The sequence below is a fragment of the Chlamydomonas reinhardtii genome, chromosome 2 (genome assembly GCF_000002595.2).
Source record: "Chlamydomonas reinhardtii strain CC-503 cw92 mt+ chromosome 2, whole genome shotgun sequence".
NCBI classification, from domain to species: Eukaryota; Viridiplantae; Chlorophyta; class Chlorophyceae; order Chlamydomonadales; family Chlamydomonadaceae; genus Chlamydomonas; species Chlamydomonas reinhardtii.
The window spans coordinates 7,559,689-7,576,577 of NC_057005.1; the positions used below are offsets into that span (position 1 = coordinate 7,559,689).

The window sequence follows — 16,889 nt, forward strand, 5'->3', positions numbered from 1 at the left end:
GGCGCACCCCTGCGCGATACCCTAACCTGGCCGGCACGCTAGTACACCCCGTGGCACGCGCTGCACAGCCCCGCCTCCGCTGCCTTAATCCCCGCCCGCGCTTCGCGAGCCCAGTTGGAACCTCCAGCGCCAAATCCTTATTCTCAGTAGTGAAGTAGATTTGCTGCTGTGCCGCGCGAGCGAATGTTGTAACACCATGGGCCGGGACCGGTGATTCCGGAAGTCATCTCGGTTAAAATCCGTGTGGTGATTTATCATGATTATTGCATTTGGCAATACCAACGTACCTGTTTACCGAAATCCGTGCGAGCTTTTCGCGGCTGTCGATTCATTTTGTTGAACTGCCCTTGACACACCGCTAAACAGTTGCGAGGCGTTCTAGACATCGTTAATCATAAAGATAGTGGCCACATAGCTCGGTCCAACGTGGACTTGGCCCTCGCGCGGCGAGAAATGCGCAGTCGGTTCGCGGAGTAGGAGGACTGCTCAGTCCTCCTACTCCAGCAACAATCGCCAGAATGAAGGAAGACGAGAACCTGGACACTCAGGCGGCTGGCTTGAGGGAGGTGTTGGGCGCGGCTATCGCGCTGGCCCCAGGGGCGCCCAGCGCCCGTGGCAAGGTAGGGTCCCCGACATGGGTGCCTAGCGCTGTGTGCCGCGCGCCTCAAGTGTTACTAAGGCTCAATCAAAGTCTGCGAGTGCAAAGGTATTGTGATTAGCTTAATGTTGAAGGCATCTTGACACGCGGCTGCGATACGTCACCACAGCACGCACAGCACGGCCATGGCTTCCCCAACCGCCCCGCCCCCCAAAACACGGCTCCGATCCCCTTAGCCTACTGAATCTATTTGTCGGGACATGCGCACGCACGTGGTCCGCACCGCATGCAGCGGAGCCTCCGTTCCCTGGCCGGCGACCTGGCCGCCGTCGCGGGTGGCGCCGGCACTGCCTCAGGCGCCGGCGCTGCTTCCGCTGTGGACTGTGACTGCGACGGCGGGGGTGGCGGCGGCGGCGGCGGTGCCGGCGTAGGTGGCGTGGGGGATGAGGCGGCCTTGCAACTGAACATGGGCGCCGCCGCCTCGCTCTCGGGCGCGCGGGGCTCGGGCCCTGGTCCGCCGAATGCGCCATCAATGCACGGCAGCGGCAGCAGCAGCCAGCTAGGTCCAGGGCGGCGGCAGCTGCCAGCCAGGTCTTGGGCGGCGCCGCCCCCCACCACTACCTACTACGCTGCCGCTTCCAGCTCGCAGGTCGCTACTGCCTCGCAGGCGGCGGCGGCCGACGTGTCAGCTGCAGCTGCTGGTGAGGAGGCGGGGGCAGCCGGCCCAGGCTCACAGGAGCCCGCCGTCAGCGCCCCCTCGCAAATAGCAGCGGCAGCAGGAGCCTCCTCCATGGCTGCTACCACCGCCACCACCACCACCAGCATGCCACCGCCGCGGCTGCCTGGGGCGGCGGCTCCGCAGCTGCGGCGCTTGCCACCGCTCCGGTCGCTGTCCACGGCCGCCACCACAACACGAACGCCCAGCGGCAGTGCCAGTACGCCGGTAGCGGCAACAGCGCCGGCGGCCGCATTGACTGCGGCAGCGGCTGGCGTGCCGGCAGCATCGATGGGCGGGGCCGGGGCCAGCGACATCTCGCGTCCGCCGGACGCATCACACGTGCCAGTACGGCGGGCAGCCGCGGCAGCGACGGCCGCGGCACCTGCACAGGCAGCAGCGGTGGACGCGGCGGCGGCGCCGGCACCCCTGAATGCCGCAGCACCCGCTGCACCGGCAGCAGCGACGGCAGCCGCACCGAAGTTGCTGCTGCGCAGCCTGATTGCGTCAGCCGGCGACTCCGACACAAGCGGCAGTGACGGCGACGGCGAAGGATTGGGCGACGGCGGCAGCGACGGCGGCGGTGGTGGGCGCGGTGCAACCGGCAGTGGGTCACAGTGGCAGCAGCAGCCGGCGGTGGCTGGGGTGCCAAAGGCGGCAGTGGCAGCACTGGCACCAGCATCACAGTCGACTGTGGCGACGGTAAAAGCCGGGGTGCACGGGTCCCGGCCCCTGCACCTGCCGCTGAGGGCCCAGCAGCCAACGGCGGCCACGTCAGCACATGGGTCACAGCTGCCAGCCGCGGTGGCGGCAGCAAAGCCGCACGGCCGCGGCCGCGGTCGGTCCATTGTAGCGGCGGCGGCGGCGGCGGCCGTGCCGGCGGCAAAGCCGGCGGCGGTGCCGCCGCCGGTGGGCTCGTGGCGGGACCTGGTGTCGAAAGGCGGGAGCTCGGTTGGGAGCGTCAAGGCAGAGCCAGCTGGCGTGGGCAGCGGTGGCGGCGGCGGCGGGGTGGGAGAGGGCGGGCCCTCCAGTCCAGGCGGTGCTGCTCCCGCCGGTTGCACAGGCTCCCAACGCACCACGGCTGGCGCCGCCGCCGCTGCCAACCTGACAAGCATGTTTGCGTCCTCCTCCTCCTCCTCCGAAGACGAAGGCGGCGGCGTCGGCGGCGTCGGCGGCCGTCGTCGACGGCCAGCTCTGCCGCCCAGCACACACACAGCAGCAGCGGCAGCTAGTGGGGGTGGTGCAGGTGCTCCGCACCTGTCCCGTGCACCCAGTGCTCCGCCCCCGGCTGCAGCGGTGACGACGCCGCATCGACGAATGCGGCCGCCGCCACCACAGCAGCAGCAGCAGCAGCAGCAGCAGCAGCAGCAGCAGCAGGAGGCGGCGGCGGCGGCGAGTGGGGAAGGCGCCGAGGAGGAGCAGCAGCGGGGCACGCCGTCGCAGAGGCCGCCGGGTGCCGCTGGCGGCGCCGGAGGTGGAGGAGGCGCTGGGGGAGGTGGAGGAGCTGCGGTGATCGGCAGCTGGGCGTCTGTGCTTAACGTGCGTGCGTGTGTGCAGGGCGTGTATGTGTGGGGGGGCCGTGTGTGTGTGTGTATATGTGCGTGAGCTGCTTTGCTGAAGGGTACCTGCGTAACAGATTTGCGAACCGCTCCACACACGGTGCGTATGTACATGCAGAGGCCATTACCGCCCCGGCCAGCGCTGGAGCAGCGGCGGGCGGCGGCCGCGGCCGCGGCGGAGGAGGTCCGCGCGGCCGCCGCCGCCGCCGCCACGGAGGCCTTTGAGGCGGCGGAGGCCGAGGCGGAGGCGGAGGCGGTGGCGGAGGCGGCGGCGGGCCGGCCGCTGCTGCTGGTGTGCGGCCCCGGGGCGGTGCCGGGGGCGGCGCCCGCGGGGCCGGCCAGCTCGAGACTCCTGCATGTGGAGGTGCGTTTCGGATTGCTGTTGGGTTAAAAGAGATTGTTACGGATTTTAACCTGTGTGTGTGTGTTTCTGTGTGTGTGTGTTGGGTTTACGCCGCCGCCACGCACCACACCGCCACGCTGTTCCCCCTTCCCCTGGTGTTGGGCTGACTGTGCTGGTCCCCCGCACCTGTCACACCGCGGCCACGCGCCACGCCTGCCGCGTAACGCCACACTGGCCCCCCTTCCCCATCCCCCCACCCCCCACACACAGGTTCCCGCCACCGCCGCCCGCCACCTGCGCAGCTACCAGATGGCCGGCGTGTGTTTCCTGATGCGGCAGTACGGCGGCGGCATGGGCGGCCTGCTGGCAGACGACATGGGGCTGGGCAAGACCATTCAGGTGAGGAGGCCGCGAGTGCAGGGCGGGGGCACGGGGCGGGGGCTCGGATAGCACACGGTCAGGAATCCACACCTCCTCTCAGGTCGTTATGCTTCTGGATTGGGACACGATCGTAGCCATGCGTGCTTGTTTCCCGTGTGCTCTCTACCGCACACACTGCAGGCCGTGTCCTTCCTGGCGGCAGTGCTGGGCCCGCGACCACCAACACCTACACCAACACCACCCGGTGGCGGCGGCGGCGGCGCGCACCCCGGCAGCCAGCCGCCGCCGCCGCCGGCCAAGCGCCCGCCTCAGCCTCAGCCTCCGCCTCAGGCTCCGCCCGGGCGGTCGCGGGTGGCGCTGGTGGTGTGCCCCGCCTCGGTCATCGCCAACTGGTGCAAGGAGTTCGCGCTGTGGAGCGACCTCAAGGTAGGGAGCGGAGAGCGGTCGTGTGTGTGTGTGTGTGTGTGTGTGTGTGTACGTGTCTAGGGTCGGTCGGTAACGTCACGTCGTGCACATGAATTCAACTGCCGCTGAATGCCGCATGCCGGGCTGCCACACGCCAGCCGCTGGCGCTGGCCTCTGCACACACGTATACACACACACGTATACACACACACGCCTCTGTCTTACTTCCTCCTCCTCCCTCCCCCAACCATCTTCACCCACCCCAATCAGGTGGTGCCGTACAACAACGCCGCCAACCGCCGCCGCGCGCTGCTGGACGCCCGGGCCGGCCGCATCTCAGCCGTGGTGGTGGGCGGGCGTGTGTATTTGTATTTGTGTGTGTGTGTGTGTGTGTGTATGTGTGTATGTGTGTGTATGTGTGTATGTGTGTGTGTGTGTGTGGGGTCATGTACGGCTGCCGGGTGTTCGTGACCTTGGCACGATGCTGGGGATAGTTGCGACACCGCGTGTACCCACACGCCCCTTCTCAGCTGACGAACGCGGAATTGACTGACTACCCCCCACCCCTCCCTTCCCTTTCCTCCCCCTCCCTCCCTCCCTTCCTGCCTTACCTCCCTTCCTACCTCCTGCCCCCCCCCCAGGTGGGCTATGAGATGTTCCGCGCCCACTGCCACCTGCTGGTGGACCCCCGGCTGGCGGCGGAGGCGGCGGAGCGGCAGCAGCAGCAGCAGGGGCGGCGGAGGAGGAAGAAGAGGGAGAAGAGGGAGAAGAGGGAGAAGAGGGGGAGGAAGCAGGAGGATGACGACGAGGGGGAAGAGGAGGAGGAGGAGCAGGAGGCCGAAGAGGAGGAGGAGCTACAGGGGTATCTGGACGGCGACCTCATTGACACGGACGAGGAAGAGGGGGAAGACGAGGGCGAGGAGGAGCAGGGAGGGCAGGAGGCGGAGGGGCGCGGAGCAAACCCCGCCGCCGCCGCCGCCGCCGCGGCAGCTGCTGGCGGCGGCGGCCTGGCCGGCATCCTTGCCAGTGTGATGGGCGGAGACGCGGCGGCGGCGGCGCTGGCGGCTGGCGGCGGCGGCGGCGGCGCCCACCTGGATCCGGAGGCGGCGGCGGTGGCGGCGGCGGCGGCGACCGGCTTCTTCGACTGGCACGTGGTGGTGGTGGACGAGGTTCACAGACTCAAGAACTACAAGTGAGCGCGACAGTTGTACGTGTGTGTATGTGTGCGTTTGTGTGCGTGTGTGTGTGTGTGTGTGTGTGGGTGGGTGGGTGGGTGGTGGTGGGCAGATAGATAGACGGGACCCAGCTGGATGGGGTTCTAGCTGGGAAGGACGCGGGAGGGTGCATGATGTGCAGGGGTGATGGTGGGCTGCGAGCATTTGAGCGAGGTGTGAGCTGCGTTTACGCTTTGGCCTTGTGCCCTATCTCAATGCACGCGCAGGAGCGAGAGCTACCGGATAGCCCAGCGGCTGCGGACGCCACTGCGGTACGGCCTCAGCGGTGGGTGCAGGACTGCGTGTGCGTGTGTGTTAAAAAACGAAACGAAAGCCCGCCCAACGACGCGACGGAGTTACTTACCGATACCCACGTGCGTGTGTGTGTGTGCGTGTGTGTGTGTGTGTGTGTGTGCGCGCGCGCGTGTTCGTGCGCGCGTGTTTGGCTATGTGTGCGTGTGTGTGTCTGCGGACTGGCAGCGCGGCCGGCGCGGATGCACCCACTCTCCACCTCTCCCGCCCTCCCTCCGTGCCCTCCCCCCCCATGGCCTCCCCCGCAAAGGCACGCTCATGCCCAACGACTACTCCGAGTTGTGGGCGCTCATGCACTGGGTGCTGCCCGGCAGCGCGGGTGGGTGGTGCGGGTGTGTGGAGGAGGAGTGCGGGTGTGTGTGGGTGTAGAGAGTGAGTGGGATGGCGGTAGGTGGTGGAGGCCTCCGGGTGATGGCGTGGGGTGATGGGGGGGGGTGCCGAGGGTGTGCTGCGGTGTGTACGGCACTGGAACAAGCCAGGACCTTGAGGGGGAGGAAAGGGCAACACAAACCGTGTGTGAACCCGTGTGCGTGTATGGATGTGTGCGTTTGTCTGTTGTATGAGGTATGCGTGCGTATCACGTGTGTCCTGGATCCAACCCCCAACCCCAACCCCCCGTCTCCCCCCCCCTCAGGCAGTCGCAAGCTGTTCCTGCGGCGTGTGGCTGCGCCCATCCGCAAGGGCCAGCAGGCGGGCGCGTCCGAGGAGGCACAGGCGGAGGTGGGGTGGGTTATCTGTAAGTGTGTGTGTGGTGTGTGTGTGTGTGGGGGGGGGGGGGTTGCAAGGATGTTTGAAAAAGGGGGGGGGGCGGGCGGTTGTCTTCACCATACCCAGTAAGAACTAAGAAAGGGGGCGGGGTGGAAGGGAGGGCGGGGTTCAGTGTTGAGGTTCCGTGGCGAGTCACACGTGTGTGCAGCAGGCCTCCCACACTGACACGACGACACACGGCGACACACGCTGACACACACGCACACACACGCACACCTACCTACCTGCCGCGCAGGCCGACCTGCGGCTGGGCCAGCTGCACTTGCTGCTGCCGCGGCTGCTGCTGCGCCGCACCAAGGCGCTCATCGCGGACCAGCTGCCCAAGAAGACGGGTGGGGATGGTGGGGGCAGTGGGGGAAAGGGGGGTGGGAGAGAAGGGGAGAGTGGCACGGGAGGAAGTTGGGTGGGTTGTTGGCATCATGTCCATCCAGGAGAGCAACTGAGAGTACGGAGCAACGCAGGAGGGCGGGCGACTACCCGCTCCTCACCCCTCCCACACACACACACGCACCCACACACATACACCCTCACCCACCCACACACACACCCCACACCCACCCACACCCCACACAGACAACATCGTGTATTGCGACCTCACGCCGCTGCAGGTGCGTCTGCCAGGGGGCGGGCGGGGGTGGGGGGGGGGCCAGGCGGGCGGGGGGCTGCGTCGTACTGCACGTCGGCACAGCAGTGGGCAGGCCACTGGGACCGCGCAGCAGTGGGCGGCGGGGACTTGGAGCACACCCGCCTGCCCGCTGCCACCCCACCCCTTGCACCATGTGACCCATGCAGCAGTGCAACGCGCCTCCCGTGCACCGCGCCGACCGCGCCCGCACCCCCTCCCCGCCATCTCCCCCCTCTCCCCCCTTCCCCCCTCGTCTCCATCTGCCCCCCTCCGCGCCTGTGCCCGCAGGTCCGCGCCTACCACCGCGTGTTGGCGGCGCCGGACGTGCAACGACTGGTCACCATCAAGTGGGGGGTGGGGGGTGGGGGTAGGGGGTACGGAGGGAGGGAGGGAGAAAGTGGGATGGGGGGTCGGGTGGGTGGGGGGGTGGGGGGGCGCCCTGGCGGCTGGACTGCAGAACCTGCAACCCGGCAGCGCTCGGACACCCACTGCCACTGCCACTGCCCCTACTGCCCCCATCGCCACCACCACCACCACCACCACCACTGCCGCCGCGGCCGCAGGGAGGACGCCCGGTGCCACTGCGGTGCCGAGGCGGAGTCGGCCCGCAAGTGCGACACCTGCTACCCACAGGTAGGAGGGGGGGAAGGCGGAGGGGGCCTGTGTGTGAGTGTGTGTGTGTGTTAAAGAGCACAAGGAAAACGTTGCGCAAAGACAGTGTATGCGATGCAGCAAAGCGACGGTTTACGGATGTTACCTGAAGTTACCTCGCATACCTGCTGCGGTGAGCCGCCGGTCTTACCAACCGGAAATCGCGCAACCCCCGCTACTCTAACCTCGAGGGGGGATTAGTGTCCACACGCTCTCAAGGGTGCAAACCCATGCATGTGCTCACGGTACCGTGTGTGTGTGTGTGTGTGTGTGTGTGTGTGTGTGTGTGTGTGTGTGTCTGCGTTCGGAGGCAGCGCGGCGCATGCATGTCTCACGATCAAGCTCACCCGCTGCCTGCGCCCCCATGCTCCGCTCCCCCTGCCTGCCTGCCTGCCTGCCTGCCCTGGCCCACACACCCCGCTCCCTCCCTCCCTGCCCGCTGCCCAGCTGGTGGAGTCGATGCGGGACGGTGTGTTGTGGGCGCAGCTGCACACCTGCACCTGCGGCAACCCCTACGACCCGCAACTCAGGCCGGACGGCTGCAAGTGAGGCGTGAGGCGTGTGGAGCGGTGGCGGCGGCCGTTGGCGTGTGTGGTATCGTGTCGTGTGCGTGACCCCGTGCTTCCATGGCTGGGCCCTCAACACCCACCTCAGCTCCACTATCCCACTCATACACACATACACACACGTCTGCGCACATGCACACACATTCACACTCAAATTCACGTACACACACGTCTGCGTGTGTTTCTTCCCTTCATTGTGCCCTCTCCACCACACGCTCTTGCTCTTGTCCTTCAGGCGCCACAAGCCCGACGGCTGCTGCCCCAACGGCCGACTGCGCTGCCCCGTGTGGTGAGCAGGCAGGCCCCAACCCCCACCCCGCATGTGTGTATGCATGCATGCGGGTGGGGTGGGGTTGAATGGAGTGGGGTGGGGTGGGATGAGCGGGCCTGCATGGGGATGTGGCTGGCTTGCGTAATTGATTCCTGACGTCAAAAGCAAGCACGCACCCTCCACGCGCCTGGCCACCACCCCACCTCCCGACGCCACTCTTAAGCCCCCTTTGGCTCCCCCTTAACACACAGCCTACCACTAATTACTCCGTTCTCCATAAACGGCCAACCCGCGCCGCCCAAATCCCCCCCCAAATCCCCCCAAAACAATCCCCCCCTCTCCCACAGTGTGGCCATGCCCACCCTCACCATCCTGCGCAAGGCGAGTGAACCTCCGGCTGGGCCGGGCGATGCACCGCTTGTGTATAGGCCCGGGGCTGCGGGCGTGCCTCGTCCTCAACACTCACCTCGGACACACGTCACCTCCCCCCTTCCCCTCTTGTCGAAGTTGGGCTTGGATCAAGCTTCCCTCCCTCTCCCACCCGCCTCTTCCCAAATCCCCACCCCTCTCTTCCCGCCCCTCCCCCCGTTTTCGTTGGCTTTGGTTTAGTTTGGGCTGGTATTTACAACCCCCCACCCCGCACACACCACAGATCTGCCAGCACCTCAGCCTGTTCGTGCCGCACCCCGCCTTCGCCGCCCAAGACCCCCTGCAGGCCCAGCGGGACAGGGTAGGTGGCAGGCGGTGGGTGGCGCGCATGGGAGGTTTGTAGATACCCAGCCCAAACTAATGGGAAAACTCCCTCGCACGCACTCGCTCACACACACACACACCCCCACACACCTGTCGTGCAGGAGGTATCAGCGATGGTGTTGGGCGAGGACTGGGCGGCGGTGGCGGGGGGCGCCACACACAGTAGCGCCGGGTGAGGCGTGGCGGCGGGCGGTGGGGTGGGGCGTGGCGTGGCGTGGCGTAGGGAAAACAGCGTGGGGGAAACAGCGTGGGGGGAACACGCCCAGAGTCGGTCCTACACGTACTGGTGTGTGCTGGTGTGTGTGTGTGTGTGTGTGTGTGTGTGTGTGTGTATGTGTGGGTGCGCGTTCCTGGCACACACTCGCACCGTGTGCAGCCCCTCCCCTTGTGCTCTCCCAGTTCACACATACACACACACGCACTCTTACACGCCCACGCCCACCCCCTGCCGCCGCAGCCCCTGCGGCCGCTGGCTGGCTCAGTCCAGTGTGGCGCTGTCGGGCAAGATGGCGGTGCTGCACCTGCTGCTGAGGGCGTGGCGGGCCAACAGGAACGACAAGGTGCGGAGAGGGGTAGGCGGGTGGATGGGGAAGTGTGTGTGGGGGAGGAAGTGGGGGATATAGGGGGGAGCTGGGGATAGGGGGTGGGGAAGCAAGGGATGGGGGCGCGAAGACCTGTGTCCCCTGCGTGCCGCTGCTCCCCCCTGTGTCATGGGCACAAGGGGATGAGGGGAGGCAACACGCGTGTGTGCACCACACCCACCCCCGCCACGTCACCACCCTCCCTCTCTTCCTCAGGGTGTGCCCCCTACCGCTGTGCTCTTTAACACAAACACCTATTTCCCCCCCTTCTTACACCCCCCCCATGCAGGTGTTGGTGTTCTCCGGCTCCACCCACCTGCTGGATATGGTGGCCGCCTACCTGCAGCGGGAGGTGCGGGGGCGGGGGGGAGGAGGGGGAGAGAAGGTTGCGAATACAAGTCCAAAATAAAACAATTAAGCGACAGTTGCAAGCGGTAAGCGGAGGGAAGGAGGCCGGAACCAATTGGGGTTTGCAGTTCCTTACTGCAACCCCACCCACATCCCGGTCCCCTGCCCCGCATACACACAAAGTTCCCCTCCCCACCCCCTCCCCTTCACTTCTTAATTAATCATGAATGTAACCCCTCCCCCACACCTTCCCCTCCACCGACCCCCCCCCCCCAGGGCTACGACCACTCCCGGCTGGACGGCTCCACCCCCGTGTCCGAGCGGCAGGGGCTGGTGGACGCCTTCAACGAGCGCGGCAGCGCATTCGTGTTCCTGGTGGGGGCGACAGGGAGGGAGCGGGAGACAGGGAGCGGGAGACAGGGAGCGGGAGGGGCATACACAATAACCAACATAACGCCCCCGCGCAGGGCCTTGTAGTTAGGGTCTGCCCTGACCCCTGCGTGTCCCTCGTGTGCTGTCTCCCCATGCCTTTTCATGCCCTTTCACACACACACACACACACACACACACACACACACAAACACACACACACACGCACACACACACAAACACACACCCCCCGCCCCTGCCAGATCTCCACGCTGGCTGGCGGCGTGGGCCTCAACCTCACCTCCGCCAACCGGGTGGTGGTGTTCGACCCCGCGTACAACCCCGCACACGACCTGCAGGTGCGCGACAGGGGTTGGGGTGGGGGAGGGGGGAGGGGGGGAGGGCAGGGGGAACGGGGTTGTTTCCAAGTATCCCAATCAGCATGTGATGTCCATGTGATGTCCATGTGTAGTGCCGGTGAGTGGCGTGGCGGGCAGTGGGTCATGTGGACTCGGGGTAAGGGGTTGTGATTGGCGAGGTGGCGGGGCGGGGCGGGGCGGGGCGGGGCGGAGCGGGGGCAGGAAGCCAGCCGAGCCGCCATCACGGTATCCATCACTCCCTACCGCTCCCACACCCCTAAACCACACGCCCCTCCTCCGCCCCCCCCGCCCCCCACCCCCCCCACCCCCCACACACCCACAGGCCCAGGACCGCGCCTACCGACTGGGCCAGCGGCGGGACGTGCACGTGTACCGCCTGGTGGCAGCGGGTGGGGGCAGGGGTGGGGGGTGGGGGGGGTGGGGGGGCAGGGGGGGAGGGGGAACGGGGTGCAGGAGGGTGCGTGGGGAGGATGGGGGTGCAGGATGGGGGTGCAGGAGGGGGTGTGGGGCGGGGTGGGGAGGGTGCAGGAGCGGTCAGGGATAGTGGGGACACTGGGTGGCTGTGTGTGTTTCAGTGTCAAGGGGGCAGGGGCCACTGCTTCCACACATGTGCACACATACACTGACACACACACATCTACATGCGCGTGCTTCCCATTCCATTGTATATTTATTTTGAATTTTCATGGTTCAATATAGATAATAGATATTTTTTATTCATATCACGTGACCGTACATAATATGAAATATAAATTAAATTGGTGCAATTCCCTCGCTAACACACACACACACACACACAGACACACACACACACACACACACACACACACACACACACACACACACACACACACACACACACACACACACACACACACACACACACACACACGCGCACACACACACACACACGCGCACACGCACACACACACACACACACCTGCGCCTACACACACGCCCCCTGGCAGGCACTCTGGAGGAGGTGGTGTACCGGCGGCAGCTGTACAAGCAGCAGCAGTCCAACGTGGCGGTGTCGGGGCGGGCCGAGGCAAGGTACTTCAGGGGCGTGCAGGTGAGGAGGGGGAGGGGTGGTGAAGGGGGGTGGCGGGAGGGGAGGGAGGGGGAGGGGTGAGAGGGGGGCCAGTGGAGGGGGGGTGTCATTACCGCCCCGAACTTAACCAAACTATCGGGGCACAGCAGGGGCTGGTGCGTGCATAAAGTGGGTGTGTAGGGAAGGATGGGAAGGGTGGGAAGGGTGGATGGGGTGGATGAGGTGGGTGGGTGTGCACGCGGTCCGGTGACCACCTTTACCCTTCAACTCAACACACGCGCACACACACACACACACACACACGTACACACATTCACACCTATCTACCTCAGGGTCTCAAGGGCGCGGAGGGCGAGCTGTGGGGGCTGGGCAACCTGCTCACTGCGCCGCCGCTGCAGCCACCGCCGCGGCCCGCAGCCGTCACGCCCGTGCCCAAGAAGCCGCCGCCGCCGCGGCCACCCGGGCCGGCCGCCCACAGCACCGCCGCAGGGGCCACAGGCGCAGGGGCCGGGGCCGGTGGTAGCAGCAGCCAGGACCCGGCCACAGCAGCTGGCGCCGCCGTTGGTGTGCAGGCGCAGGGCCCAGGGCCGGGGCCGGGCTCTGAACCAGCCACACCGCCGCGTGGCCCCCAGCAGCAGCAGCAGCAGCAGCAGCAGGAGGAGGAGGAGGAGGAGGAGGAGGGCGAGGGTGGCTGGGGTGGCGGCGGCGGCGGGCCCACCTCCATCCACAGCCTGCGCATAGAGCAGATCCCGCCGGAGGTGCTGGAGGGGCTCCGGCGGGAGGCGGAGGCGCAGGCGGCAGCAGCAGCCGCGGCACGTGGCGGCGGCGCAGGCGGCGGCGGCCGAGGGTCCCGCGGCGGCGGCAGGCAGCGCGGCGGCGGCGGCGGCAGCGGCGCTGCGATGGGTCTGGGGTCGCTTCTGGGTCTGGATGAAGACGACGGTGACGACCTCGGGGGTGGGGAGGATGGCGCCGGCGGCGCCGGCGAGGATGTGTCGGGACTTGCGGCACTGGCGAAAGAGCTCCTGGCAGAAGAGGTAGAGGAGGAAGAGCAGGAGGAGCAGGGGCCGCAGCAGCAGCAGCAGCAGCAGCAGAAGCAGCCGGCAAACGGGCCATCAACGGACCTGGCGAGGGCAGCGGCCTTGGGCGGCGCAGTTGCGGAGGGCACGGCCACAGCCGCTGCCACCACCACCACCGCCGCTGCCACTGCCGTCACAGCTACTGCTGCCACTGCTGCTGCCACTGCTGCTGCCACTGGCGCCGTTCCCTGCAACCGCAGCGGCAGCGGGGACTGCGATCAGCACCACCACCACCAGCACCACCACCACCACCAGGCCGAGGCGCAGGCCGAGATGCAGCCGCAGGTGGCGCCGGGGGCGGAGGTGCGAGCAGCAGAGGTAAAGGCGGAGGCGGAGACGCATCCTCAGACGCAGCCTCACACGCAGACGCAGACGACGCAGGCGGAGGCGGGGGCGGAGGTGGAGGTGGAGTCGGGCAGTCATGTGGAGCTGCTGGGGCTGCGGAACGAGGGCCTGCTGAGGTGGGTGATGATGTGCGTGATAGTGGTGCGTGTGTATGTGTGTGTGAGAGAGCTGCGGAGCGGTGTGTGGGCGATCGCGGCGACGTCGTAGAGACGAGCGGGAGGCAAGCATGTGTCGTGTGTTGAGCACCACATGCGCAGCAATGCGTAATGCTGCTTCAGATCAAGGCACACACACACACACACACACTGTCGAGCCACACATCTGTTGTTTGTTATGTCCACACTCACGCACACACACACACACACACATACACACACACACACTGTCCCGCACGCACGCGCACAGGAACATTGTGCCGCACGACCAGCTGCTCAGCCGCGGCGCCGTCACCCTGGCGCTGCCGGGCCCCTACGGCGACCTGGGGCTGCTGCTGGGGGGGCCGCCGCAGCAGGAGGAGCTTGGGGAGGAGGAGGAAGTGGAGGCGGAGGAGGAGGAGGAGCTTGGGGAAGCGGTGGAGGCGGAGGCGGGTGCAGCTGGTGGAATGCAGGAAAGGGCGCAGGTGCAGCAGCGGGACGGACCGGGCGAGGCGGAGGTGTCAACGCAGCCCGCGCCCGCGTCCGCATCCCAAGCGGCAGGGGGCGGCGGCAACTCCACTGGTGCAGTGATCGCAGCACCCGCCGCCGCGCCCGCCACTGCCGCGGCACCAGCCGCCAACCTCACTGCTGGCTCCCAACCGCCGCCGTCACAGCCGCCGCCACAGCCGCCGTCGCAGCAGCCGCCATCACAGCAGCAGCCCCGCAAGCCGCCCGCTGCGCCGCCGCCGCCGCGGCCGCCTCGTGCTACAGCCGCCCCCGCCCCCGACCCCGCTACAGCCGCCACCTATGAGGTGTGCGGCGTGCCTCAGGGGGTGGTGCCTGACGCCGCCGGCTGCTGCGTGTACATCGACACGCGCGTGCTGGGGCGGCTGCCGGAGCTGGCGGCGGCGGCAGCGGCGGCGGCGGACGTGGATGAGGATGAGGATGACGTGGGCATGGATGGCGGCGGTGGGCCGGTGCGGCCGCCGTGGATGGAAGGCGGGGAGGAGATGGATGGTTTGGTCGGCGGCGGAGGAGGAGGTAGTGGAAGTGGAGGGAGAGGCGGCGGAGGAGGAGGAGGAGGTGTTGGGTTGGCAGGGCTGCAGGCGCAGATCGGGTTGGCACCGCCGCCGCTGGTCCCGCCGCCGCCGCCACCGCTGTCGCCGCCTGGCTCACCGGGGCAGTCCGAGCCCGCCGCCGCGCGTCGCAGTAAGCGGCAGGCGGCGGCACGGGCGGCGGCGGCAGCAAAGGCGGCTAGGAGACTGAAGACGATGCGGTCTGGCGGCGGTGGCGGCGCCGCAGGCGGCTCATGGGAAGCCGAAGAGACCGTTATTGACCTGGCGGCGGCGGATGACGAGGAGGAGGTCGTCGGCGTGAGCGACGACTCCGCAGAAGGCAATGGAGACAAAGGGCCTCCGCCGATGGCGCAGACGAAAGGCCGGCTGTACGACGCACACGACTTTGCGGCGGAGCTGGATCCAGACAATCCGGGATCCAGCGGATCCGACGGATATGGAGAGGGCGAAGGCCTGTTCAGGCAACGCAAGCGCCGCCGGCAGGGCGACAGCCCTCAGCCGCTGCCACGGCAGCAGCAGGAGCAGGAGCCAGAGAGTCAGAGGCGGCGGAGGCGTAGCAGCTCGGACGGTGCGGGTGAGGGTGCGGTTGCGGAGGCTGATGTGCTCGGTCGCAGTCCGCGGCTACGGTCCGCACTTCGGCACACAGGCGTCGAGGCCGCTGCAGCGCGGGAGGACGAGGAGGTCGACGAGGAAGGGGAGCTGCCGGGGGCGGAGGGGCGCGCTCACAAGCGGCCGCGGCGCCGCGTATCCTTCGCCTCTGACGTCGGCATTGACAGCGACGAAGCAGCGGCGGCAGAGGCTGCCAGGGTGTCGGGCGCGGGGGCGCAGCCGGCAGTCCGTGACGACGGGAGTAATGCGGGCACGGCGGCGGCGGCGGCGGCAGTGGCGACTGGCGGCAGCGCGGCGGCGGGCGCACGGGCTGCTGCCGGAGGCGCGGCGGCGGGCGGGCGCCGCGGTCCGCCTCAGCGTCAGCCGGCGGCTGGACGGCAGGAGGCGGCGGCGGCGGGACCGGCGGCGGCGGAGCGGCGGGCGGCGGAGCGGGCGGCGCTACACGCGCTGGCGGCGGCACGGGGTATGGTGGCGAGGGAGTTGGCGGCTCAGTGGCTGCGGGGGGCGCCGGGGTCGGCGGCGCGGGCTGAGCTGCTGGAGCAGCTGAACGTGCTGCTGCAGCTGCAACAGGCGGACAAGGCGGCGGAGGGGCAGTAGCCGGCTGCAGGTTTGAGTGACTGGGGTTATGAAATCCAGGGCGCGAAGCCAGCAGGTTACAGGCTACAAGCCGTGCAGGAGTTGAGGCGCTAATGCACTGGGGGATGGCGGTGGCGGCGGCAGGGCAGCTGAAGGGGAGGAGGAGGCGGCGGGTGGGCAGCTGAGGAGCGCATGTGGATGGGCACGGGCAGGGGCTGTGGGTGCAGACGCGGTTGTCATGTGAGAATAAACGCTTAAGTCGGAATGCGGCCGCAAAGCGGCGGTGCAGCGCCGGCGCCAGTTTGCAGCGTATGTTGGATAGGACTGACTCAATGAGTATTGTGCACTTGATACTGTACACACTTGGATTCGTTCCACCTGAACAGACCAACACATGAGGTGTTAGCAAAGCATGTGTGCAACTGAGACTTGGATGTTGAGGCTGCATGCGTTGACGCTGCCAGTTTGATTGGGCGCAGGTCCCAACCACTTGCGCGTGTGCGCGGTGATGGTGTGGGCTAAGCAGGGCAGGGCGCTGGTGGGTTCGAGGGCATGTGGTTGCATGCACGGCGGTTGGGTTGTCCTGCACATCGGTGGCCGCTGCTGGGGACATGCCACTGTGGCACGCACCTCGCTTGCGCCGCGTCCTTCTGCATCCGTATGTTTGCCCGGCGGCGGCACCAGTAGCAAGCTGCAGCCGTCAGCCTACTGCTGCAGGCGTCAGCCTACTGCTGCAGCCGTCAGCCTGCTGCCTGCATACAGCACTGCGGTCTGTGGCCGGCCGCCGCGCCGGTGGTCTGTAAGCCGTGTAAGGGCCCATGGCTGCGATGCGACAGTGTGTGCGCACCCGCGGTGTATGTGTGTGCCGCCCCTCCACTCGGCCACCGGGGCGCCGGGCACGCTGGACCCACCTCCACCCATGCTCAGGAGGTGGGATGCACTGATGCAGGACGAGCGAGCGAGGCGCTGCCGCCGCTGCTGGTTGGACGAGGCTGTCGCGGCGCGACGAGCGCGTGTTTAGCAGGGACACGATAACCGCGCAAACATGATGAGTTGGGAGCGAGACGATTCAGCGCAAACATGATTCAACGGTCTAGTTATAAAACCAGCCAGCCCCGTACTTCGGACGTGCGGGTGCATGTAACCCTCGCCTGCCTCCACGGCTGCTGCCACGCCGTACAGC

General features: G+C 67.4%; 1 protein-coding gene across 1 annotated transcript; it reads left to right on the forward strand.

The window, feature by feature from the left end:
- Positions 1–297: 297 nt before the first annotated feature.
- Positions 298–16,862, forward strand: CHLRE_02g143800v5 (uncharacterized protein). Its single transcript, XM_043060252.1, has 27 exons — positions 298–620; positions 891–2,852; positions 2,991–3,236; positions 3,486–3,614; positions 3,777–4,022; positions 4,272–4,349; positions 4,643–5,193; positions 5,443–5,501; positions 5,778–5,846; positions 6,162–6,247; positions 6,531–6,627; positions 6,869–6,903; positions 7,209–7,267; positions 7,484–7,553; positions 8,019–8,116; positions 8,373–8,426; positions 8,756–8,789; positions 9,061–9,138; positions 9,263–9,333; positions 9,619–9,721; positions 10,032–10,094; positions 10,367–10,465; positions 10,723–10,818; positions 11,162–11,228; positions 11,808–11,911; positions 12,223–13,427; positions 13,717–16,862. The coding sequence occupies exons 1-27, from the start codon at positions 519–521 to the stop codon at positions 15,725–15,727; spliced, it is 7,872 nt and encodes a 2,623-aa protein (XP_042927775.1). The 5' UTR covers positions 298–518; the 3' UTR covers positions 15,728–16,862.
- Positions 16,863–16,889: the final 27 nt, after the last annotated feature.